Here is a 20,273-nt window from a genome sequence, read left to right as displayed (position 1 = left end):
CATACGGATGGCCAGTCCAGGGTGGAATGACGTGCAGGAGACCCCTCCTCTCCAGCATGTTCAACTCAATTCTACAAGCATCGGCTGAGCACCGGCAGCGCCCGAGGCCTGTCTGGTGCTGTAGGGCTATGGGCCTGAGCACAGGGCGGACAGAGCCTTGTGCTCTGTGACATGTGCTGGACTAAGCACTTTAGGCTTAGGCCTGGGAGGGCTGGGAGGACCAAGCCTGGGGCCAGACTCCTACCAGTGAGGCTTCAAGGCATAGCCTGGGAGTTGAAGCATATGAGGAGGCCACAGTGTCAGGACTTAAATCCAGAACCTGAATTGCCCATCCTTTTTGGACCCATGAGTCCCGGGGAACTACTTGGAAAGACTTGCAAGGCTGTCACTTAACTTCCACCGTGATTCCAAAATGGAGGAATAAAAAGCAAACTAAACCCAATGCAGTACTCCACACAGGCTGGCCCGGAGTCCCTGCAGACTCCCCAGACCCTAGACCATGATGTCCCAGTGCAGTGCTCCACACAGGCTGGCCCGGAGTCCCTGCAGACTCCCCAGACCCTGGATGGGTGATATCCCCATGCAAATACTCCCACAGGTTGTCCTGGAGTGCCTGCAGACTCCCCAGGCCCTGGATGGGTGATGTCCCAGTGCAGTGCTCCACACAGGCTGGCCCGGAGTCCCTGCAGACTCCCCAGACCCTAGACCATGATGTCCCAGTGCAGTGCTCCAGTGCAGTGCTCCACACAGGCTGGCCCGGAGTCCCTGCAGACTCCCCAGACCCTGGATGGATGGATGATGTCCCCACCTTGCAGGAGCTGCCCATGGGCAAGCCTGGACTGCAGCCTTTGGAGAATCTGCCATCCCATGTCAGCCACTTTCCTGAACTCTAACAAAACATCTGAGAGAATTAATGTGGAAAGGAAAAAGGCTGTTCATTCCACTCACAGTCCGGCAAATTCCAAGTCAAACTCAAGGACTTGTTGGTTGGAGCCTCTGTTGAGAAGTGCATATTGGAACAGAACAACCACCTCATAGCCAGGAAGCAAGGAGAAACAGGAAGATCCTGGGATCCCACAGTCTCCTTCAAGGGCACCATACTCCCATACCTAACTTCCTCCCACTAGGCCCCAACTCCTAAAGGTTTCAGCTTGGGGACTGTCCTCATTAGCATTCACAGCCCAGAGTCACATGGAAAGAGTCCTAACTGAGTGATTGTTTTTATCAGGTCGGTCTGTGGGCATCTCTGTGAGGACTGTCTTGATTATTAATTGATGTAAGAGGGTCCAGCCTGCCTGGGCAGCTTCATTTCCTGGGCAGGTGGTCTTGGGCTGTGTACGAATGCTAAGCACCCGTCAGAGAGAGAGGCAGCAAGTCCCCCAGGGATGAACTGTGACCTGGAAGTGTAACGTCCTCTCCAGGGGGCGGAGGCCTCCAGCACACAGCCCTTCCTGGGAGCCACTGATCCAGACCACAGCAGATGCCTGCTGGGAGGGCACACAACTTGACTCAGATACTCTGGGCTTCTGATACCACCTGGCAAATATGGCCCCAGCTTAATGCTGGTCATTGTTGTCCCCTGGGTGGAGGGGCATGGCCTCTCCCATTTCCATCCTCTGACTTGACTAGAAATGTCTCTACCTTTCACACTTCCTCCCCCAATCCTCAGATGGCACACTCTAGGGCTGGGGTTGTGTGTCTGCACAACCACACTATGTCCCCAGCAAGGGCATTTCCGTTTTCCCAGTGTCCTGTTGGGCTGATATCTTGAGTGAACAACAGAATCCAGTCCTCTCCACTTCCCCTGCTGTAACTGCCTTCAGCCCATGCATCTTCTGCAGAGTTGGCCAGGCTTTAGCCACCTCCCTCTGGTGTGATCTCAGACTGATGAGCAGTCTTTGAAGGTGACCCTTGAGGGGAGCATTCGGGTCTGGCACTTGCAGAGCCCAGCAACCAGCTTTTGATGTGCCCACTCACCCTCCCTTCTTGCTGATTTGAGTCAGCCCAGATCCCAGCACCATCTCATCTGCCTAGCCCCGGCCTTGCCATCCCCACCTCCCCCCAGCGTGAGTGAAGACTGTGACGGAACCTTCTGCATGGCCACATGGTGTTATCTGAGCTGCAAGAGCAGGCTCCTAGTGTAGCAGTCAGAGCCACAGGACAGGGACACGCATCTCCCTGGTTCTTTGTCAGGGGCCTAGGAAGGGAGGGGCAAAGCTGCCCCAGGGTCTTGGAAATATTTGCTGTCCCTTGTCTCGCCAAGGGCTTCTTGTCCACACATTGCCACAGGACTGGTGCCCATGGTTCAGGGAACCATGAGTGGCCATTTATGGACTTAGAGGAGGCACTTTCCTGGCAAGATCCCTGACTTAGGCTGTGGGTCATTTTGGAAATCTACCATGTGGAAAACATCACAAAACCTAGATGAGTTCCAGCCCAGGACCCTGGGGCTGCACTTCTCAATCAGGCTGCCCACTCTAGGCAGAAGAGTACCATCTCTCCCATGGGATGTGTCATGGAGGACTCTTCTTCAGGGACCATTTCTGTCAGTTCCCCTTGCTCTAGGTGCTAACGTTTCCTCAGGGACCCCACAGTTCTTTCTCACCCACCTCCATGGCTCTTTGCCATTCCTTGAACAGAAGTTCTCATAGCCACAAGGAGATGCAGGCTGTTACTAATCCTCACAGTGCAGAGCTTGGAGCCCCTCCATCTCTCCATGGCTCTGCCCTGGGCCCACACAAGCATGCAGATGGAAGACAGGCCCAGGTATATAAGAAGCCACTGCATGCCCTGTCTTCTGCCATGCCATCTCACCTCAGAAGGGGTCCAGTGTCACAGAGCCAGTTCCTTCGCATACACTTACACATACACACATGGAGGCCAGAGGACAACCTCAGGTGTCCCTTAGTAGATGTTCACACTGATATTTGAGAGCAGGCCTCTCAATGGCCTGGAAGTCACAAGGAGACTAGGTTAGCTCCCTGGAATGCCCTGTCTGCTTCTCCCCAGTGCAGGATCACAAGCACGCACCACCCTGCCCAGCTTTTTATGTGGGTTCTGGGAATTGAACTCAAGTCCTAGTGTTTGTAAGGTGGGCACTTTGTCAACTTACACATCTCAACAGCTCTCCTGCTTTGCTTTAACAAGGACCATAGGCCTAGAGCCTGAATGGCCCGATGAACTGAGTTCAAACCCTAGAACCAACATGGTAGAAGAAGAAGAAAATCAACTTCTGGAAATGGTCTTCTGACCTCCACATCCATACCATGGCTCATGTGTGTGCATCCATGCCTAAACACATGAGTGTGTGTGTGTGTGTGTGTGTGTGTGTGTGTGTGTGTGTGTGTATACACACATAATAATCATCAAAATAAAATAAAATATATGTAAAATGATTAGTAAAAAGAACCACAGCCTTGAAATAGTGACTCTTCATGGTGGGTTAATTACACCAGGGTGGAGGCTACTAAGCCTTCTATACGTACGGACTCTGGTAATATCCCCAAATGGCTGAGTGTGCAATGTCTTTGCAGCCACCCCGGGATGAGAGTCTGAATGGCCTTCTGCAAGGCTACAGGATCTATTACCGTGAGCTGGAGTCGGAGACGGGCGTGGGCCCCGAGGCCAAGACACTCAAGAGTCCCTCTGCCTTACGCGCTGAACTCACAGGTGAGCTTCACACATCTGTCTGCTCCTTGGAAGGCATGCTAGGAAATACTATAGAGGAGCCAGGCACAGTGAGGGAGCAGACAGCGTAGTGTGAAGCCAGCGGGGCATGGGTGAAGGCAGAAGACCTGGAAGCTGAATTAAGAGAGAAGGGCCAGCTCTGCAGGGACACATTGTGTGGAGAATGGCTGTGCGTGGGGACCTCCTGATCTTGCTGAGCCTGTATCCCACCACTGCCAGAGGCAGCTTAACTGCAGAAGATCCCACCTCTCTATCCCACCCACCCCCCGGAAGGAAATTGTCCCTAAAGAGTGTCATAGAAAATTCCCATTTGTTAGGCATGTTGGCACATGACTTTAATCCCAGCACTCAAGAGGCAGATGCAGGCTGCTCTCTATGATAAGGGACAGACAGGACAGAACACCTGGGCAGCACTTCCTACCTAGTTCATCTCCATCAGGCCAGGAAGCGACTTAATGTCCAGTCACCCAGTGTGCAACAGAGTCCCTGCTCCACCCCACCCTTTCCACCAGGGTCACCCATGCCAACTGTACACAAACTTGTCCCTGGTGGCTTGTAGCTTGAGGAACACTTATGGATGACTTTCTCATCCCCTTCAGACTGGAGTCCCACAGCTTGCAAACATCAGTCAGATGGATAAATCTGCCTACCAGAAAAGCCTGGAGGAAGAAAATAAAAGCATGTCCGTGTCTTTTCTGTTGTCCTCTCTACTGCTGCCAACGCCCTCATATTCGCTTCCTTCTATCAGAGGGCCAGCCCACCACCACCGGTCTCAGGCTGGTGTGTCTTGCTTGATGTGTTAGGTAGACATATGGTAACTCCCAGGAGCTAATGAGAAGCCCACAGTCTACAGTACCTGGGGAACTGTGGAAGTCAGCACAGCATCCCATCCAGCTTGCGGTGTGCCTCATGTCCACCCCACACACGGTTTGCAGGCACAGTGTCCCTCTGTACTAACTGTCTTCTATTAACCCTTGTAGCCCAAAGCAGCTTCAAGACCGTGAACAGCAGCTCCACGTTAACAACATATGAATTAACACGTAAGTGCACAGCACCTTGGGCCCCTGTGACTGTGTACAGAGATGCCCATCCCTCTCTCAGAGTCCAAGCCAAACCAGCCTGGATTCGTGGCTCCAACTACTAGAGTTCCACTCTTGATGGTTGTGTCTCAGCATGCCCACATATCAGGGAAACTTCTAGAGACCAAGGCTGGTGGGGTTCCCAGTAGTGCCATGTAGCACCCCAACTGGCTGGGACAGAAGGGAAAGTCAGACAAGGCAAAATCTCTCCTGTGACTCTCTCTTCTCTTCTCTTGTCTTCTCTTGTCTTCTTCTTCTTCTTCTTCTTCTTCTTCTTCTTCTTCTTCTTCTTCTCTCTCTCTCTCTCTCTCTCTCTCTCTCTCTCTCTCTCTCTCTCTCTCTCATAATTATAGTGAAATATACAGGCCAAAATGTTTGCCATCTTAACCATATATTTTCAATTTGCGGGTATTTTGCCCACATGGATGTCAGTGTACCACGTGTGTGCCTGGTGCTCAAGGAGGCCAGAAGAGGGCATTGGTCTCCTGGAACGGGAGTTACAGATGGTTGTGAACCTCATGTGGGTGTTAGAAATCAAACCCAGGTCCTCTGGAAGAACAGCAAGTGCTCTTCACTGCTGAGTCAGCCCCCATCTTAACTCTTTTAAAGGCAGTGGTCTACTTTCTTTCTCTCTGAACTAAAACCCTCTACGTTGAATACTGACCACAGGGGCTGAGTTTGTAGCTCAGCTGGTGGAGAAATGCTTGCCTAGCATGGAGAAATCCTGGGTTCTATTCCCAGCATGGCATAAGCAGGCATGGCGATGCACACCTGCAAACCCAGCACTTGGCAGGAGGATGAGGAGTTTGTAAGTGCCTGGGTCTTCATCTGGTGCCTCTCTCCAGGAGAGCTGCTGGATAAAGGAAGGGCAGGTCCTGGATGCTTTGCTGCCCTTTACCTGGGCACAGGTGGGAGGAGTCATCTCACTTGATTGACAGCAGCATCAGGAGGCAAGATGGAGGCATTTCCTAGTCCTTCAAAGAGCAGGCTACTCCTCTCCCTGGGGTCTCCATTGCCTGGGTGTGGTCCACAGAGGAGATCTAAGAACAAAAGCTGGTCCAGCTGTAAGCTGACCCTGTGTGTTTGACCTGGCAGATCTGAAGAAGTACCGGCGCTATGAAGTCATCATGACTGCCTATAACATCATCGGCGAGAGCCCGGCCAGTGTGCCCGTGGAGGTCTTCGTTGGTGAGGCTGGTAAGCTCTGTCTCTCAGCTCATAGGCAGAAGAGGGCCGCAACAATCAATCAGATAGCTGCAGGAAACAGAGACTTGCTTCATAATGAGAACACTGGAGACTCAAGAAGAATGATTTCTTTTGGTTCCCAGTGTCCGTCCATTAAGTGGGGAGGGCTAGAGCGGCTTCTTGGAGGAGGTGAAAGATCTGGCTTCCATTACAGGCTTCCTCCTCCCTCCCCAGTGTTCTGTCAGGTAGCCCAGCCTACAACATGATGCTGGCTGCGTCCATCTGTCCACCCTTGCACACAAACCCAGAGGCAGCTTTACTCTTCTAGGAAATTCTCAGTCTCATCAAATTGACACAGTATCACTTACTTTCCTTGTAACTAAGACAAACACCTGACCCAAAGAACTCACCAGAGTGTGTGTTTATTTTCTCATGGCTGTGACATAAACAACTGAAGAAAAGAAGAGCTGATGTGTTTGAGGGTGCAGTTTGTCATGGTGGGGGAGGCACTGGCAGAGGCAGGAGCCGGGCAGCTGCTCATGGCTTCCACAGTCAGGAAGCAGAGAGAGATGCATGCTGGTGCTCAGGTTACTTTCTTCTTATTCAATCCAGGACCCAGGCCATGGGATGGGGTCACCTGTATTTAAGGAGGTTTTCCCACCTCACTTAGTCTAATTGACAACTAGAGTTGACAATATTTACCATCATGGAAAGGAAGGATTTATTGTGGCTACAATTCTGTCATCATGATGCAGAAAGCATGGTGGTCGAGGCTGCTCATGGTTTTGGCAGCAGGAACACAAGGTGGCCCATTGCATTTGTATCCAGGAAACTAGGCACTTGCTTTGAACCAAGGTCAAGCTATAACCCATACAGTTCATCCTCTAGCAGCCCACTTCTTCTAGGTAGACCCTGTCTCCAAACGGTTCCATGGCCTCCCAAACAGCATGCCCCTATTGGTGTAATTATTAAGGCCACTCCACATAGTTAAAAGGGAGGTTTATTTTTGTGGGATAACTTACAAATGAAGGGGTAGGTTGTAGGGTCTGGCAAAGGTATGGTGCAGTCTGGCGGTGTTCTCTGGAGAACTCTGCTCGGTCTACCTCCAGCGTCCAGGGTCCCAGAACCAAGAGAGACCTCTCCTCTTGATCCTGGGTCTTCCGCTTCCTCCCTCGGCCCCGCCTTGTGGGCGTGACCATTACCGAAGCCTCAGTGGGGGTTGGAACTTCCAGGCCAAGGCTGGGATGGCTATCACTACATCCCCAACTGGGGATGAGGTGTTCAAACAATTGTGAACTTATTGAACCACCACAGCAGTCAAGGTTGACCCCCACAATGCCCTCCCAGTAGGCCTTGTCATTGGATGGACTTGATTGGCACACTGCCAGCCAGGTCTCCTGTGCTATCCTTGCTCTCGGCACACCCGGGCACACCCATCCTTTCTGAAGGCTTCAGCTATGAGGTTCTCCAGAGGGACTGTTGGAGTCAGAGTTTCTCTAGAGGAACAGACACAGAATGGATACCTCAAAGAGGTTTTTTTTGTTTTTTGTTTTTCTGGTTTTTGTTTTTTGGGGTTTTTTTTGTTTTGTTTTTTGGGTTTTTTGTTTGTTTGGTTGGTTGGTTGGTTTTTTTGTTTTGTTTTATTTTGTTTTTTTAGATTGGCTTACACAACACAGGCTGGGTAGCCCAGCTGTGGCCATCTGCATGCTGAGAATCTGTCAGCTACTCAGTCTATAAGGCTGAATGTCCTAGCAGTCCCCATCCACGGGCGAATGCCTGGAGGATCCCTGGAAAGCTGCTGTCTCTTCATGTGTCTTGGGAGGCTAAAGAAGCTGGGTTCTGCTGTGGCGGCAGCAATGGCAGAGAAACAGATGCATTTGCCAGCAAGGGGCAACGGGGCAGCAGCTGTACCCTTAGGCCTCTTTATACATTGGCTGTAGGCAGATGGTGCTACCAACTCTGGAAGACGGTCTATCATGTGCTACTAATACTTCTTGGAAGTGCTTTCACAGACTTCCCAGAGGCGGGTCTGAGTTGATGCCATATCCAACCAAGTTCAGCCATCACAAGGCCTTGTGGGAATGGAAGAAAACTTGCCTAGGCCAGTCTGTGTGGTCAGAGGAGCAGCTGTGATGAGGAAAACAGGCAGGCTTAGAGCAGACGGGTCATCTACCGGAGTTTAGACAGTAGACAGGTCCAGCTGGTCCAAAGATGGCCTTCCCACTCTCCTCAGCTCAAACCAGGCCACCAGTGATTGTTAATCTCGATTGTCATCTTGACAGGATCTAGAATTGCCTAGGAGACACGCCTCTGGCCATGTCTGTGAGTGAGTGTCTAGATGAGGTTGATTGAAGTGCAAAGACCCACCCTAAGTGTGGGAAGCATTCTCCCATGGGCTGGGGTCCTGGACTGATTAAAAAGGAGAAAGCGAGCTGAGCCCTCCCCCGGCATCCATCTCTCTCTGCTTCCTGACTGAGGATGCCATGGGACCAGCTGCTTCCTGCTCCTGCCGCCACGCCTTCATGGCCACGATGGACTGTGCACCCTCAGAGTGTGAGCCACAGTCAACCCTCCCACCTTAAACTGCTTTTGCCTGGCATTTATCACTTTACTAAGGGAGAGGCACTTATATATCAGCCCCGTGTGGCTCAGCACAGCCCCCCTGAAGGACTCCACATCCCAGCCCCCCACCCCTCTCTTGGAGTTGCTAAGATGTTATCATTGCCCTCGCCTGTCCATGCACAATGACTTTAGTGTTCCCAGAAGTCCCACCACGCCAGAGGCACCTCTTCTGTACCTCCAGCAATGCACAGAAGTCCCACGTCCCAGTTCATCTCCCTTTGCTCCACATCTTATCCTGGGGAGAATTCTCTGGAAGGAGGAAGTAGTGAGCCAGTGAAGCATCCCTTCCAGTCAGTCATCGCAGGTCTCCCTGCTCCTCACAGTCTGTCACCTGGCTGCAGTGATCCAGCTCACGGTTGTGTGTGTGTGTGTGTGTGTGTGTGTGTGTGTGTGTGTGTGTGTACATGAGTGTAAGTGCACACCTACAACAGCATAGGTGTGGAGGTCAGAAAACAACCAGTGAGTCAGTTTTCTCCTTCCATCATGTGACTCCCAGGAATTGAACTCTGGTCATCGGGCTTGGCAGCAAGCACCTTTACCTGCTGAGCCATCTTACTCACTCATTCCTCTCTTACAACTCCCCTCTGAGCATCACATGCAAGTCACCCTAAAATGCTCAGAGGCTGCTATGGAAACAGACCCAGCTGTGGTTTTGTAAGTGAACTTGTGAGTCTGAGTGATGACCCTGCCTTTTTCCGGACTGTGTGACCTTGAGGATATTACTCAACCACTCTGAAGTCTAGCCTTTGAGCACTGTGATACAGTGTGGAAATCTGTGAGCCATAGGGAGGAAACTCAGGTTCATCTCCCAGCAAGGCTCCCAGCCCATCTGCCCATAAATGAATCTGTAGAATGCGTCTGGCCTGGCATAACCCCTCTTCATGTTTACTAAGCATGTAGGAAGCTCCTTTCTGAGTTACCTGAGGCGTCTGGTTAGCTAAATGACAAACTGATCTGGGGATTCCCATGGGGCTTGGGGAGCGAGCATTCTCTCTGGGGCTCCTCTTGATCAAATGTGTACTGTTTACCTCTGTGAACCTCAGGGAGCAGGTAGTTTATAGATGCTTTTCACAGAGATCCATGTGTGAGCACCAGTTATGAACTGGGAAGAAAAATGATCTGTCAAGATCCAGTCCACAGAAGGCAGGAGCTGGCTCTACCTGCTCCAAACAAGACTTTGGCAGGAGAGTCCCATCCATGATACTTGCATGCGCTCAATTCTGTAATAGGGAAACACCTATTTATTTATTTGAGACAGCATCATTTAGTCCAGCCTGGCCTGGAACTCACTGTGTACCTGAGGATGCATGACCTTGACTCCAGATCCCCCGGACTCCACCTCCCTAGTGCTGGCATCATAGGCACGCACCATCAAGTCTGGGCCATGCCATGCCAGGGATGGAACCCAGGGCCTCTCCTTGCTTGATAAGCACTCTGTGCCATTATGATCTATAGTGGAGCTTAGCGCTCAGTAGAAAGTGAGCTTCTTTGAGATGATTTGAAAGGCAGTTTCCTACCCTGACCTCCAACCCCCAATCCCTGGCTCTTGACTCTTGACCCCACAAACCCATCAACAGGTTCTCACCTTGTTATGAGTCTCAGTTGCTATTGAATTCTTACACATGGACCAGGCTTTCCTTGGTTCTGCAGGTGTCTCTGCTAGCTGCCTGGTTCCTTTGTGTCCCATCATCACACATCTTCACACATGGCTCATACTTAGCAACTCTGCTCATGTTCTTGTTTTCCAAAATTTCACAGCCATTTTATAAGTCTGACAGTCACTTTAGCAAGTGCAAAAATATAAAAGAAAGGAAGGAAGGAAGGAAGGAAGGAAGGAAGGAAGGAAGGAAGGAAGGAAGGAAGGGAGGGAAGGAGGGAGGGAGGGAGAGAGAGAAAGAAAAGGAAGGAAGGAAGGAAGGAAGGAAGGAAGGAAGGAAGGAAGGAAGGAAGGAAGGAAGAAGAAAAGGGTAAATTCTGGGATTCTGATGGAAAGTGATTAAATGACAAACTGATCTGGGGATTCCCATTGCTTTCTTCCTGTCCTTGTCTCTGCTCAGGAATTGGCTGGAGTCTCTTCACATCCTGTGGTGGGGATGGCAGTGTCCTCCATACAGACTGCTTCTATAGTCACTGCCAGCAGGTTTTTCTGAAGTTATTACAAAGAGGCTGAGGCGACATGTCTCTGCCCTGCTCATCACTGCTAACAGCCTGAGGCAAAGGCTCACATCCTTGCAGACACGCAGTCAATCTTAGTCTAGCAAGAAGAGCCACCATGGGGCCAGGGCATAGCTTCGGTAGAGCATATGCTTAGAATAGCTAAGGCTCTGGATTCTATCCCCAACACCGTAAAAAGCAGGGGCTGGGGAGAAGGCTCAGTGGGTAAAGGGCTTTCAGAGTGAGCATAGGACCCAAGTTCTGTCCCCAGAACACATGCAAACAAACGAACAAAAAAAAGTCTAACATTGTGGCATGTGCTGTAATCCCAGCACTGGGGAGGCAGAGACAGGCAGGTCCTTAAGGCTCAGTGGCCAGCCAGCCTAGTTTATGTGACCTGGGAGAGACCCTGCCTCAAAAAACAAGGCAGACAGTGCCTGAGGAACAACACTAAAGGTTGACCTCTGACCTACACCCTCCCCCCCTCTCTCTCTCTCTCTCACACACACACACACACAAGGAACAGCCTTTTAATTTCTCTAGAAAAGAACTAGGAGTTGCCCTCCTCTACTCAGTGGAGATCCAACACTAAGTGCCCACTAGCAGCTACAGGGCCAGGACTTTGGTTTTTGGCTCCACAAATTTTCCCAGGAGAACAGAGATGATACACACTTGGTGCTCACAGTCCCTCAGACTCAGTGGGGTTCTGTGACTTTTGATTTGCCCAGAGCTCTGGAAGATAGGCCAGTACCTGGAAACCGCAACTCCACTGTCCCTTCAAAGCTGAGGCTTTCAAAAATTATTACATTTCAAATTATATTTTGTGTATGGAGGGTGCACGGGTGCCACAGAATGCTTGTGGAGGTCAGAGAACAACTTTTTCAAGTAAGTTCCCTCCTTCTGCTATGTGGATCCCAGAGGTCACACTCAGGTCATCAGGGGTGACTGCAAGAGCCTTTACCTGCTGAGCCATCCCACTCACCAGTCCATCACTACATTTATTTATTAGTTCTTAGTTATGTGTCTCTGTGTGTGTTGGTGTGTGGATTTGCGCACATGAGTGCAGTGCTTATGGAGGCCAGAAGAGGGCATCGGATCCCCTGGAGCTGGAGTTGTAGGCAGTTATGAACTACCTGGTGTAGATGGTGGAACAGAGGAGCTTGGGTCCTCTGCAAGAGCAATAGATCCTCCTAACCACTGAGCTGCCTCTCCTGCCCAGCACCACATAAACTGGGTGTGATGGTGTCCTCGTGCAATCCCCTCATCTGGGGAGTGGACACTAGAGGATCAGGAGTTGAGAGTCATCCTCAGCTACATAGTGGATTTGAGGCCAGCCTGGGCTACACAAGGTCCTTAAATGACAGAAAAAAAAAATCTTACTGTAGAATGTGGGTTTTACCTTTCCTCGAATCCTACAGGTTTTTAATTACTGCTGGTTGGGAAGAGAGAAAGGAACCACACTTCTAGCTGTTTCAGCCCCCTCTAGTGACACATTAAGCAGTCCTGGAGCCCATTAAGTGAAATTAAAAGGATTCAGAACTGTGCTAGTTAGAATATGTGTTCATAATGAAGAGAGTGGCAGCCGCTCAGGAGTAATTAACGCAGTCGCCATGCTTCCCAGGGCTTCCCGATCCCATCAGGTTCACAGTGCCTGGGTAACCTTTAACCCAGTACACCATAGTGACATCACAGGTACCACAGGTGGTCCCAGCAGCCAGCCAGTCTGCCCATGCTGTATGCAAGGCTGTATGTAAACAAGATGAGGTCTTGCATCAGGACTATGAGATGAGTATTCCATGAGAGACCCCAACTCTATAGATACCTCAGAGGGAACTATAGTCTCCATGAGGCCCTAATCTCAGAGGGTAGCAAACTGAGCATTGTCATGAGTCTGGGGCTGAGTGTTTAGGGATATCTAGCAGAGAAGGAAGGTTGAGACTGTGAAATGGGGTTGTAATGTGCCCAGAGTTTAGCTTTCATGAACAGAGGAGGACATGGCCCTAGAAGAGGGGAGAAGAAAAGAAGATGGCACTCTACCACTGAGCCCCACCCCAGCCCCTCACTGGGGGATTCTAGGCAGATGCTCTACCACTGAGCCACACCCCAGCCCCTCACTGGGGGATTCTAGGCAGGGGCTCTACCACTGAGCCACACCCCAGCCCCTCACTGGGGGATTCTAGGCAGGGGCTCGACCACTGAGCCACACCCCAGCCCCTCACTGGGGGATTCTAGGCAGGTGCTCTACCACTGAGCCACACCCCAGCCCCTCACTGGGGGATTCTAGGCAGGGGCTCTACCACTGAGCCACACCCCAGCCCCTCACTGGGGGATTCTAGGCAGGGGCTCTACCACTGAGCCACACCCCAGCCCCTCACTGGGGGATTCTAGGCAGGGGCTCTACCACTGAGCCACACCCCAGCCCCTCACTGGGGGATTCTAGGCAGGGCTCTACCACTGAGCCACACCCCAGCCCCTCACTGGGGATTCTAGGCAGGGGCTCTACCACTGAGCCACACCCCAGCCCCTCACTGGGGGATTCTAGGCAGGGGCTCTACCACTGAGCCACACCCCAGCCCCTCACTGGGGGATTCTAGGCAGGTGCTCTACCACTGAGCCACACCCCAGCCCCTCACTGGGGGATTCTAGGCAGGGGTCTACCACTGAGCCACACCCCAGCCCCTCACTGGGGGATTCTAGGCAGGTGCTCTACCACTGAGCCACACCCCAGCCCCTCACTGGGGGATTCTAGGCAGGTGCTCTACCACTGAGCCACACCCCAGCCCCTCACTGGGGATTCTAGGCAGGTGCTCTACCACAGAGCTACACCCCAGCCCCTCACTGGGGGATTCTAGGCAGGGGCTCTACCACTGAGCCCCACCCCAGCCCCTCACTGGGGGATTCTAGGCAGGTGCTCTACCACTGAGCCACACCCCAGCCCCTCACTGGGGACTCTAAGCAGGGGCTCTACCACTGAGCCACACCCCAGCCCCTCACTGGGGGATTCTAGGCAGGTGTTCTACCACTGAGCCACACCCCAGCCCCTCACTGGGGACTCTAGGCAGGGGCTCTGCCACTGAGCCACACCCCAGCCCCTCACTGGGGGATTCTAGGCAGGGGTTCTACCACTGAGCCACACCCCAGCCCCTCACTGGGGGATTCTAGGCAGGTGCTCTACCACTGAGCCACATCCCAGCCCCTCACTGGGGATTCTAGGCAGGGGTTCTACCACTGAGCCACACCCCAGCCCCTCACTGGGGAATTCTAGGCAGGTGCTCTACCACTGAGCCACACCCCAGTCCCTCACTGGGAGATTCTAGGCAGGTGCTCTACCACTGAGCCACACCCCAGCCCCTCACTGGGGGATTCTAGGCAGTGATCTACCACTGAGCTACACCCCAGCCCCTCACTGGGGATTCTAGGCAGGTGCTCTACCTCTGAGTCACACCCCAGCCCCTCACTGGGGGATTCTAGGCAGGGGTTCTACCACTGAGCCACACCCCAGCCCCTCACTGGGGACTCTAGGCAGGGGCTCTACCACTGAGCCACACCCCAGCCCCTCACTGGGACTCTAGGCAGGGGCTCTACCACTGAGCCCCACCCCAGCCCCTCACTGGGGGATTCTAGGCAGGGGTTCTACCACTGAGCCACACCCCAGCCCCTCACTGGGGGATTCTAGGCAGGTGCTCTACCACTGAGCCACACCCCAGCCCCTCACTGGGGGATTCTAGGCAGGTGCTCTACCACTGAGCCACACCCCAGCCCCTCACTGGGGGATTCTAGGCAGGGGCTCTACCACTGAGCCACACCCCAGCCCCTCACTGGGGGATTCTAGGCAGGTGCTCTACCACTGAGCCACACCCAGCCCCTCACTGGGGATTCTAGGCAGATGCTCTACCACTGAGCCACACCCCAGCCCCTCACTGGGGGATTCTAGGCAGGTGCTCTACCACTGAGCCACACCCCAGCCTCTCACTGGGGACTCTAGGCAGGGGCTCTACCACTGAGCCACACCCCAGCCCCTCACTGGAGGATTCTAGGCAGGGGTTCTACCACTGAGCCACACCCCAGCCTCTCACTGGGGGATTCTAGGCAGGTGCTCTACCACTGAGCCACACCCCAGCCCCTCACTGGGGATTCTAGGCAGGGGTTCTACCACTGAGCCCCACCCCAGCCCCTCACTGGGGAATTCTAGGCAGGTGCTCTACCACTGAGCCACACCCCAGTCCCTCACTGGGAGATTCTAGGCAGGTGCTCTACCACTGAGCCACACCCCAGTCCCTCACTGGGGGATTCTAGGCAGGTGCTCTACCACTGAGCCACACCCCAGCCCCTCACTGGGGGATTCTAGGCAGGTGCTCTACCACTGAGCCACACTCCAGCCCCTCACTGGGGGATTCTAGGCAGATGCTCTACCACTGAGTCACACTCCAGCCCCTCACTGGGGGATTCTAGGCAGGGGCTCTACCACTGAGCCACACTCCAGCCCCTCACTGGGGGATTCTAGGCAGGTGCTCTACCACTGAGCCACACCCCAGCCCCTCACTGGGGGATTCTAGGCAAGCGCTCTACCACTGAGCCACACCCCCAGCCCCTGTGTCTTCTCTGTAGCCTTTTCTCCTAGGCTTGTGGGCTCCAGTGCCCTCCCAGAAGTTTCCACCTCAACTGTAGGGAAACAGCTTGAGCTTGGGTGTCAAAGAGATCCAAAATGAAATATAGATTGTTTTAGGGAAAGGCATGAAATCCATATGAACCTCCAAGTTACCTAATGAGAATAAGACTTTTTTTTTTTTTTTCAACAGCGCAAATCTTGTGAGAGACAAGAAAGTGACTTGCCTGGCTCTTGTGTAATGTAATCATGATTTGTCAAAACCTAGGTCTCGCTATGATGGGAAACTCACTGTACAGGCAAGGGGGAAAACAAACAAAAACCCTCAACTTCGGTAGAGAGCTGGTGAATGACTTTCAGCTTTGCTTATCTTACAAAGGGCAATAACAGCTATTGAACAGGCTAGGAGTCTAAGCACCCAGTGCTTAACCAAGAAAATAGAGATGATTATGGTGGCCTCAAAGGCTTGCTTTGTCTGCAGGGCGGAGGGTTCAGTGCTAACACTGAACACTGAACCAGGGACCAGATGTGGTGACTCTTGTCTCTAATGCCAGCACTCTAGAAGTGGAAACAGGGGGGGTCAGGAGTTTGAAGTCAGTCTCTGCTACAAGAAAGAAAGAAAGAAAAAAAAGAAGTAGCTTCAATTCTAGGTAACTCTGGGGAAATATTCTACTGCTGAGCCCTACCTCTATTAGCTGCTCAGATTGTTTTCAAATTATTATTAAATTACTGATCACAAAAACTAAACTTGGCAACCTGTGTGGTCTGTCACAGTCCAGGGTGACATCAGCCAGAGTGGGAGCCCTGTGTGGGAGCAGTTTAGGAGCAGCAGACATCCTCAGTATTGCCTAGGATAATCCCAGCAACAGTTGATGCCACATGTGCCCTAGGATGGCCCTGTCAATAGAGGGTGTCCAGAGTGGCTTAGCGAGTCCTCAGAATATTAGATGCCTTGTGTGAGGCCTCCCTAACAACTATATCTGTCACTTTCTCATGGCTGTGACAGAATACATGACAGAAGAAACTTAAAGGAGGAAGGTTCTGGCTCACAGTCTGAGGTGCACAGTCCATTGTGGCGGGAAGGCATGACGGCAGGAGCAGGAGGTGGCTGGTCCCATGGCATCCACAGTCAGGAAGCAGAGAGAGATGGATGCTGATGCTCAGCTCACTTTTTCCTTCTTATCAGTCCAGGATCCCAGCCTATGGCTGGGGCTTCTCACATTCAAAGAGGGTCTTCCCTCCTCAACTAAGTGAGTTTAGATAATCCCTCACAGACATGCCCAGTCTCGTCTCCTAAATTCTTCTGGATCCTGTCAGGTTGATGGTCCATACTAACCATCACAGGTATTCTGCAGGTCGGATGGATGGATGACCTCCACACACTGTAGATGTTTTGTCTGAGAGTTCTCATCGCTGAGAGGATGAATATCCCCCCCCTACAGGATTCATTCCATGGCTCCGGGAGCTTCCTTGGCTCTCTGGAGGCTCCTCTGCCTTGCCAAAGACTGAGGGAAGCCACTTGTAGACGTTAGTTTTTATTGACACCTTACACAAACCAGAGTAAGGGAATGTCAGCTGGAAAATTGCCTCCTACAGGCACATCTGTGGGGCATGTCCTTGACTGCTGACGGCAGTGCCACCTCAGGGTGGGCGGGCCTCAGCTGTGTGAGAGAGCTGTTTGAGCGTGAGCTAAGAAGCGACGTTCCTCCTGACCTCTTCTTCCGTTCCTATCTTCGCTTCCCTCAGCAATGGACTAGAAGATGAAAGGAACCCTTTCCTTCTGGTCATTGTGCTTACCACAGCAGCAGAATGCCAACTAGACCACCCATCCTCTTCCCTCCTTGACCCAACACATTCCAGAAGCTTCCAACAGCACCCAGCTTGCATTTCCTGTGTGTTTGCCATGACAACATTCCTAAGCTCTGAGGTCCTTAAATCCAGGGCTGCAGTGTGGGGCCTATTGTGGTACAGGCTCACCCTGGGTCTACCAAAACATAGAGTCCAGGGCAACAAGCCAGCACTATTCATTCACCAACAAACAAAATGGAAGCTGAGGATAGCTCTTGTACACAAATGGCTATGATTTTATGTGCACGTGTGTGTGAGTGTGTGTACACATGTGTTCATATGCATACATGTGTTCCTGTGTGTTCAGGTACATTGTAAGTGCACATGCACATAGGTGTGTGTAGGACAGTGGCAGACTCAGATGTCAGATGTCAGTTCCCTTCTTGGATTTTGGGCAGTCTTTCGCTTATACCATGAACTCAGAAATTAGACTGGCTGGTAGGCCCCAAGGGGTCCTCCCGTCTCCACCTCCCCAGCACTGGGGTTTCAAGCATGTGACTGTTGTGATTATTCTTTTGTTTGGGGGTTTTATGATTGTCAGAGGCAGAGTGTCCCAGAAGTTCCTGGGGTTTTCATCCATAGCCTGAGGAGCTCTGTCTCCAAGGCCATGTAGCACCATGGCAAGGGTGATGATGTAGTGACTCTGCCGGTCAATCTAGACTGATGTTGACAGCTGCTGCACAGACATGCAGAGCCAACCTGAGCCGTGACCATGACCTTCCTATTTTACATGTGATGCTGCTCGTGGGCATCTACTCAGCCAATGTTGGAGAAAACCACTACTCAAAATGCTTTAAGAAAACAATTTCATGCATTTTAAAAATGTGCCAGGGGCTGGGGAGATGGCTCAGCTGGTAAATCACCTGCCATAAAAGAAGAGGGCCTGAGCTCTGTCCCCAGCACCCACACAAGAGCCAGGTATTCTAAGGTGTATCTGTAACTAGAGGCCTCAGCTAGAAGGAGCCCTGGATCCCACTGCTGAGCCAGCCTAGTTAGTCAGTGAGCTCCAGGTTCAGTTCCTAGTGCTGTGAGGAGACATCATGACCACAGCAACCCTTATAAAGGAAGACATTTCACTGGAGCTGAGTCACAGTTTCAGAGGTTTAGCCCATTATCATCATGGAGGGAAGCATGGCATTATACAGGCAGACATGGTGCTGGAAAGGTAGCTGAGAGTTCTACATCCGTATGGGCAGGCAGCAGGAAGAGACCATGAACCTCTGGCCTGGCTTGAGCTTCTGAAGATTCAAAGCCCGCCCCCAGTGACACACTTCCTCCAACAAAGCCACACCTACTCCAATAAGGCCACACTTCCTAATAATGCCACTCCCTATGGGCCTGTGGAGGCCATTTTCATTCAGACCTCTAATGAGACCCAGTCTCAAAAAAATAAAATAGAGAGAAACTGGCAAAGAGGCCTGACCCGGGGCTTTTACACACACAATGTGCAGGCATGCCCACATGTACACACACACATACACATCAACATGTATACACACACACACACACACACACACACACACACACACACACACACAGGCTGATGTTTACTTGTGTGCATCTCATGCCTTGTGTGTCAAGACTGGAGAACAATCAGACAGAGGCTACCATGTCCTTCCTTCAGCTCCCCAGCGGCACATACTTCCCTTGGATGAGGCTTGCTTACTGGATGGAGAACAACAGGCCTTCCAAATGGCTAAATTCTCTAGACCGTCTGGAAGCCCTAAAGCTCTCAGGAGAAAAAAAAAAAAAAAGTTGAATCCTAGACTATACCATGCTTTCATCTATTTCCTCCCCTCATGTGCCAATAACATCCTGTTACCTGCAGTATCTTTGTGGCATGAAACAGCAGGCGCTGACACAGGCGTGTCTTATGGCAGAGCATCATCCAGTGTCTCTGCACTCAGCCCAAAGGCACTGGAGACCCTGAGTGCTGGGGATCACACAGAGTGTATGGCTCACCCGGCCACCTGCCACAGATGGACTGTCATGGCCAGGGCCGTCCTGGCTTCGCTTCCTGCCAAGTCTACCAAAAGCCAACCTTGGGGGTGCCAAGGAGGGATCTGTGCACCGGCCTACCAGAGTAACGGCCATGCTCAATCCCGCCTTTCATGATTTTAATTGTACAACAGTAATTTTGTGATCGAGTTGCCGACGGCGAACATGCAGAAGACATTAACTTTATTTATGTTTTGGATTATTAATGCGGCTGTTAAAATTCCTCCAGTTAGTTTTGATTGAATTGTTTTTTTGTGTGATTCTGTTGTTTAATGGAGCGGTAAATAAGAATTTCTGATAATGAGACCCAGCATCTGTCACAACAACCTGGTGTGGGCTATTAACATTTCCATTAGCGGCAGGGTGGGCAGCGATAATACAGAAGCACACAGTTAGAACAAAATAAATAGTCATGTCAGGCTGAGCGGGTGTTAATTACTATTTTATTCTGCATGGGTGGGGGGAGAGAGAGCAGGAAGCAGGGGAGGGAGCTGCGAGCAAAGGGTGACCTACTGCTCACCAGGTCATGCTATCACTACAGATGAGCCCCATGCAAGAAAAATTTCCTCAGGCTGTGATGGCTTTGTGGCTCCCTCGATGGCCTCTAGACAGATTCAAATCAAAAGGCAGCCAGCAGGGTCTGTGGAGATGGCTCAGTTGCTAAGGTACTCACTATGCCACACAGCTTGAGGACCTGCTGGCTTTGTGAATCACATAGCTCCAGGCTCATTGAGAGACCCTGCCTCAAAAAATAAGGTGGAGAGTGTGATCATGGAAAACACCTGGCTTCCATGTGTGCATTCACACACACACACACACACACACACACACACACACACACACTAAGATGGAGAGTGATTAGTGAAGATACCAACATTGACCACAGAGCTTCACATACACCTATACATATAAGTATACGCACATGTGCATACACATGAACATATACATACCACATACACGCGTGCACACACAGAGAGACATACACAGAAAGTGAAAAAAGGTAGTCAGCAGTCTCAGGCCCCCAAAGCTGAATGAGGTGAAGTGGGGCTGGGTGGGGCTAGCCTCTGCCTTCCAGGGCTAGTTCCTCGAGATGA

The 20,273-nt window shown here is 51.7% G+C and overlaps 1 protein-coding gene across 1 annotated transcript in view; it reads left to right on the top strand.

Annotated features, from left to right (window-relative positions):
• Window positions 1–20,273, top strand: part of Sdk1 (sidekick cell adhesion molecule 1) — a 960,116-nt gene that overhangs the window by 884,805 nt on the left and 55,038 nt on the right. Inside the window, exons 33-35 of the mRNA XM_036172523.1 lie at window positions 3,534–3,669; window positions 4,668–4,727; window positions 5,862–5,963. Coding sequence (XP_036028416.1) covers window positions 3,534–3,669; window positions 4,668–4,727; window positions 5,862–5,963 — 298 coding nt within the window. The remainder of the gene's footprint in view (window positions 1–3,533; window positions 3,670–4,667; window positions 4,728–5,861; window positions 5,964–20,273) is intronic.

This window comes from Onychomys torridus, chromosome 22 (genome assembly GCF_903995425.1).
Source record: "Onychomys torridus chromosome 22, mOncTor1.1, whole genome shotgun sequence".
Taxonomy (NCBI): Eukaryota; Metazoa; Chordata; class Mammalia; order Rodentia; family Cricetidae; genus Onychomys; species Onychomys torridus.
This window is presented reverse-complemented; position numbering and strand designations above follow the sequence as displayed.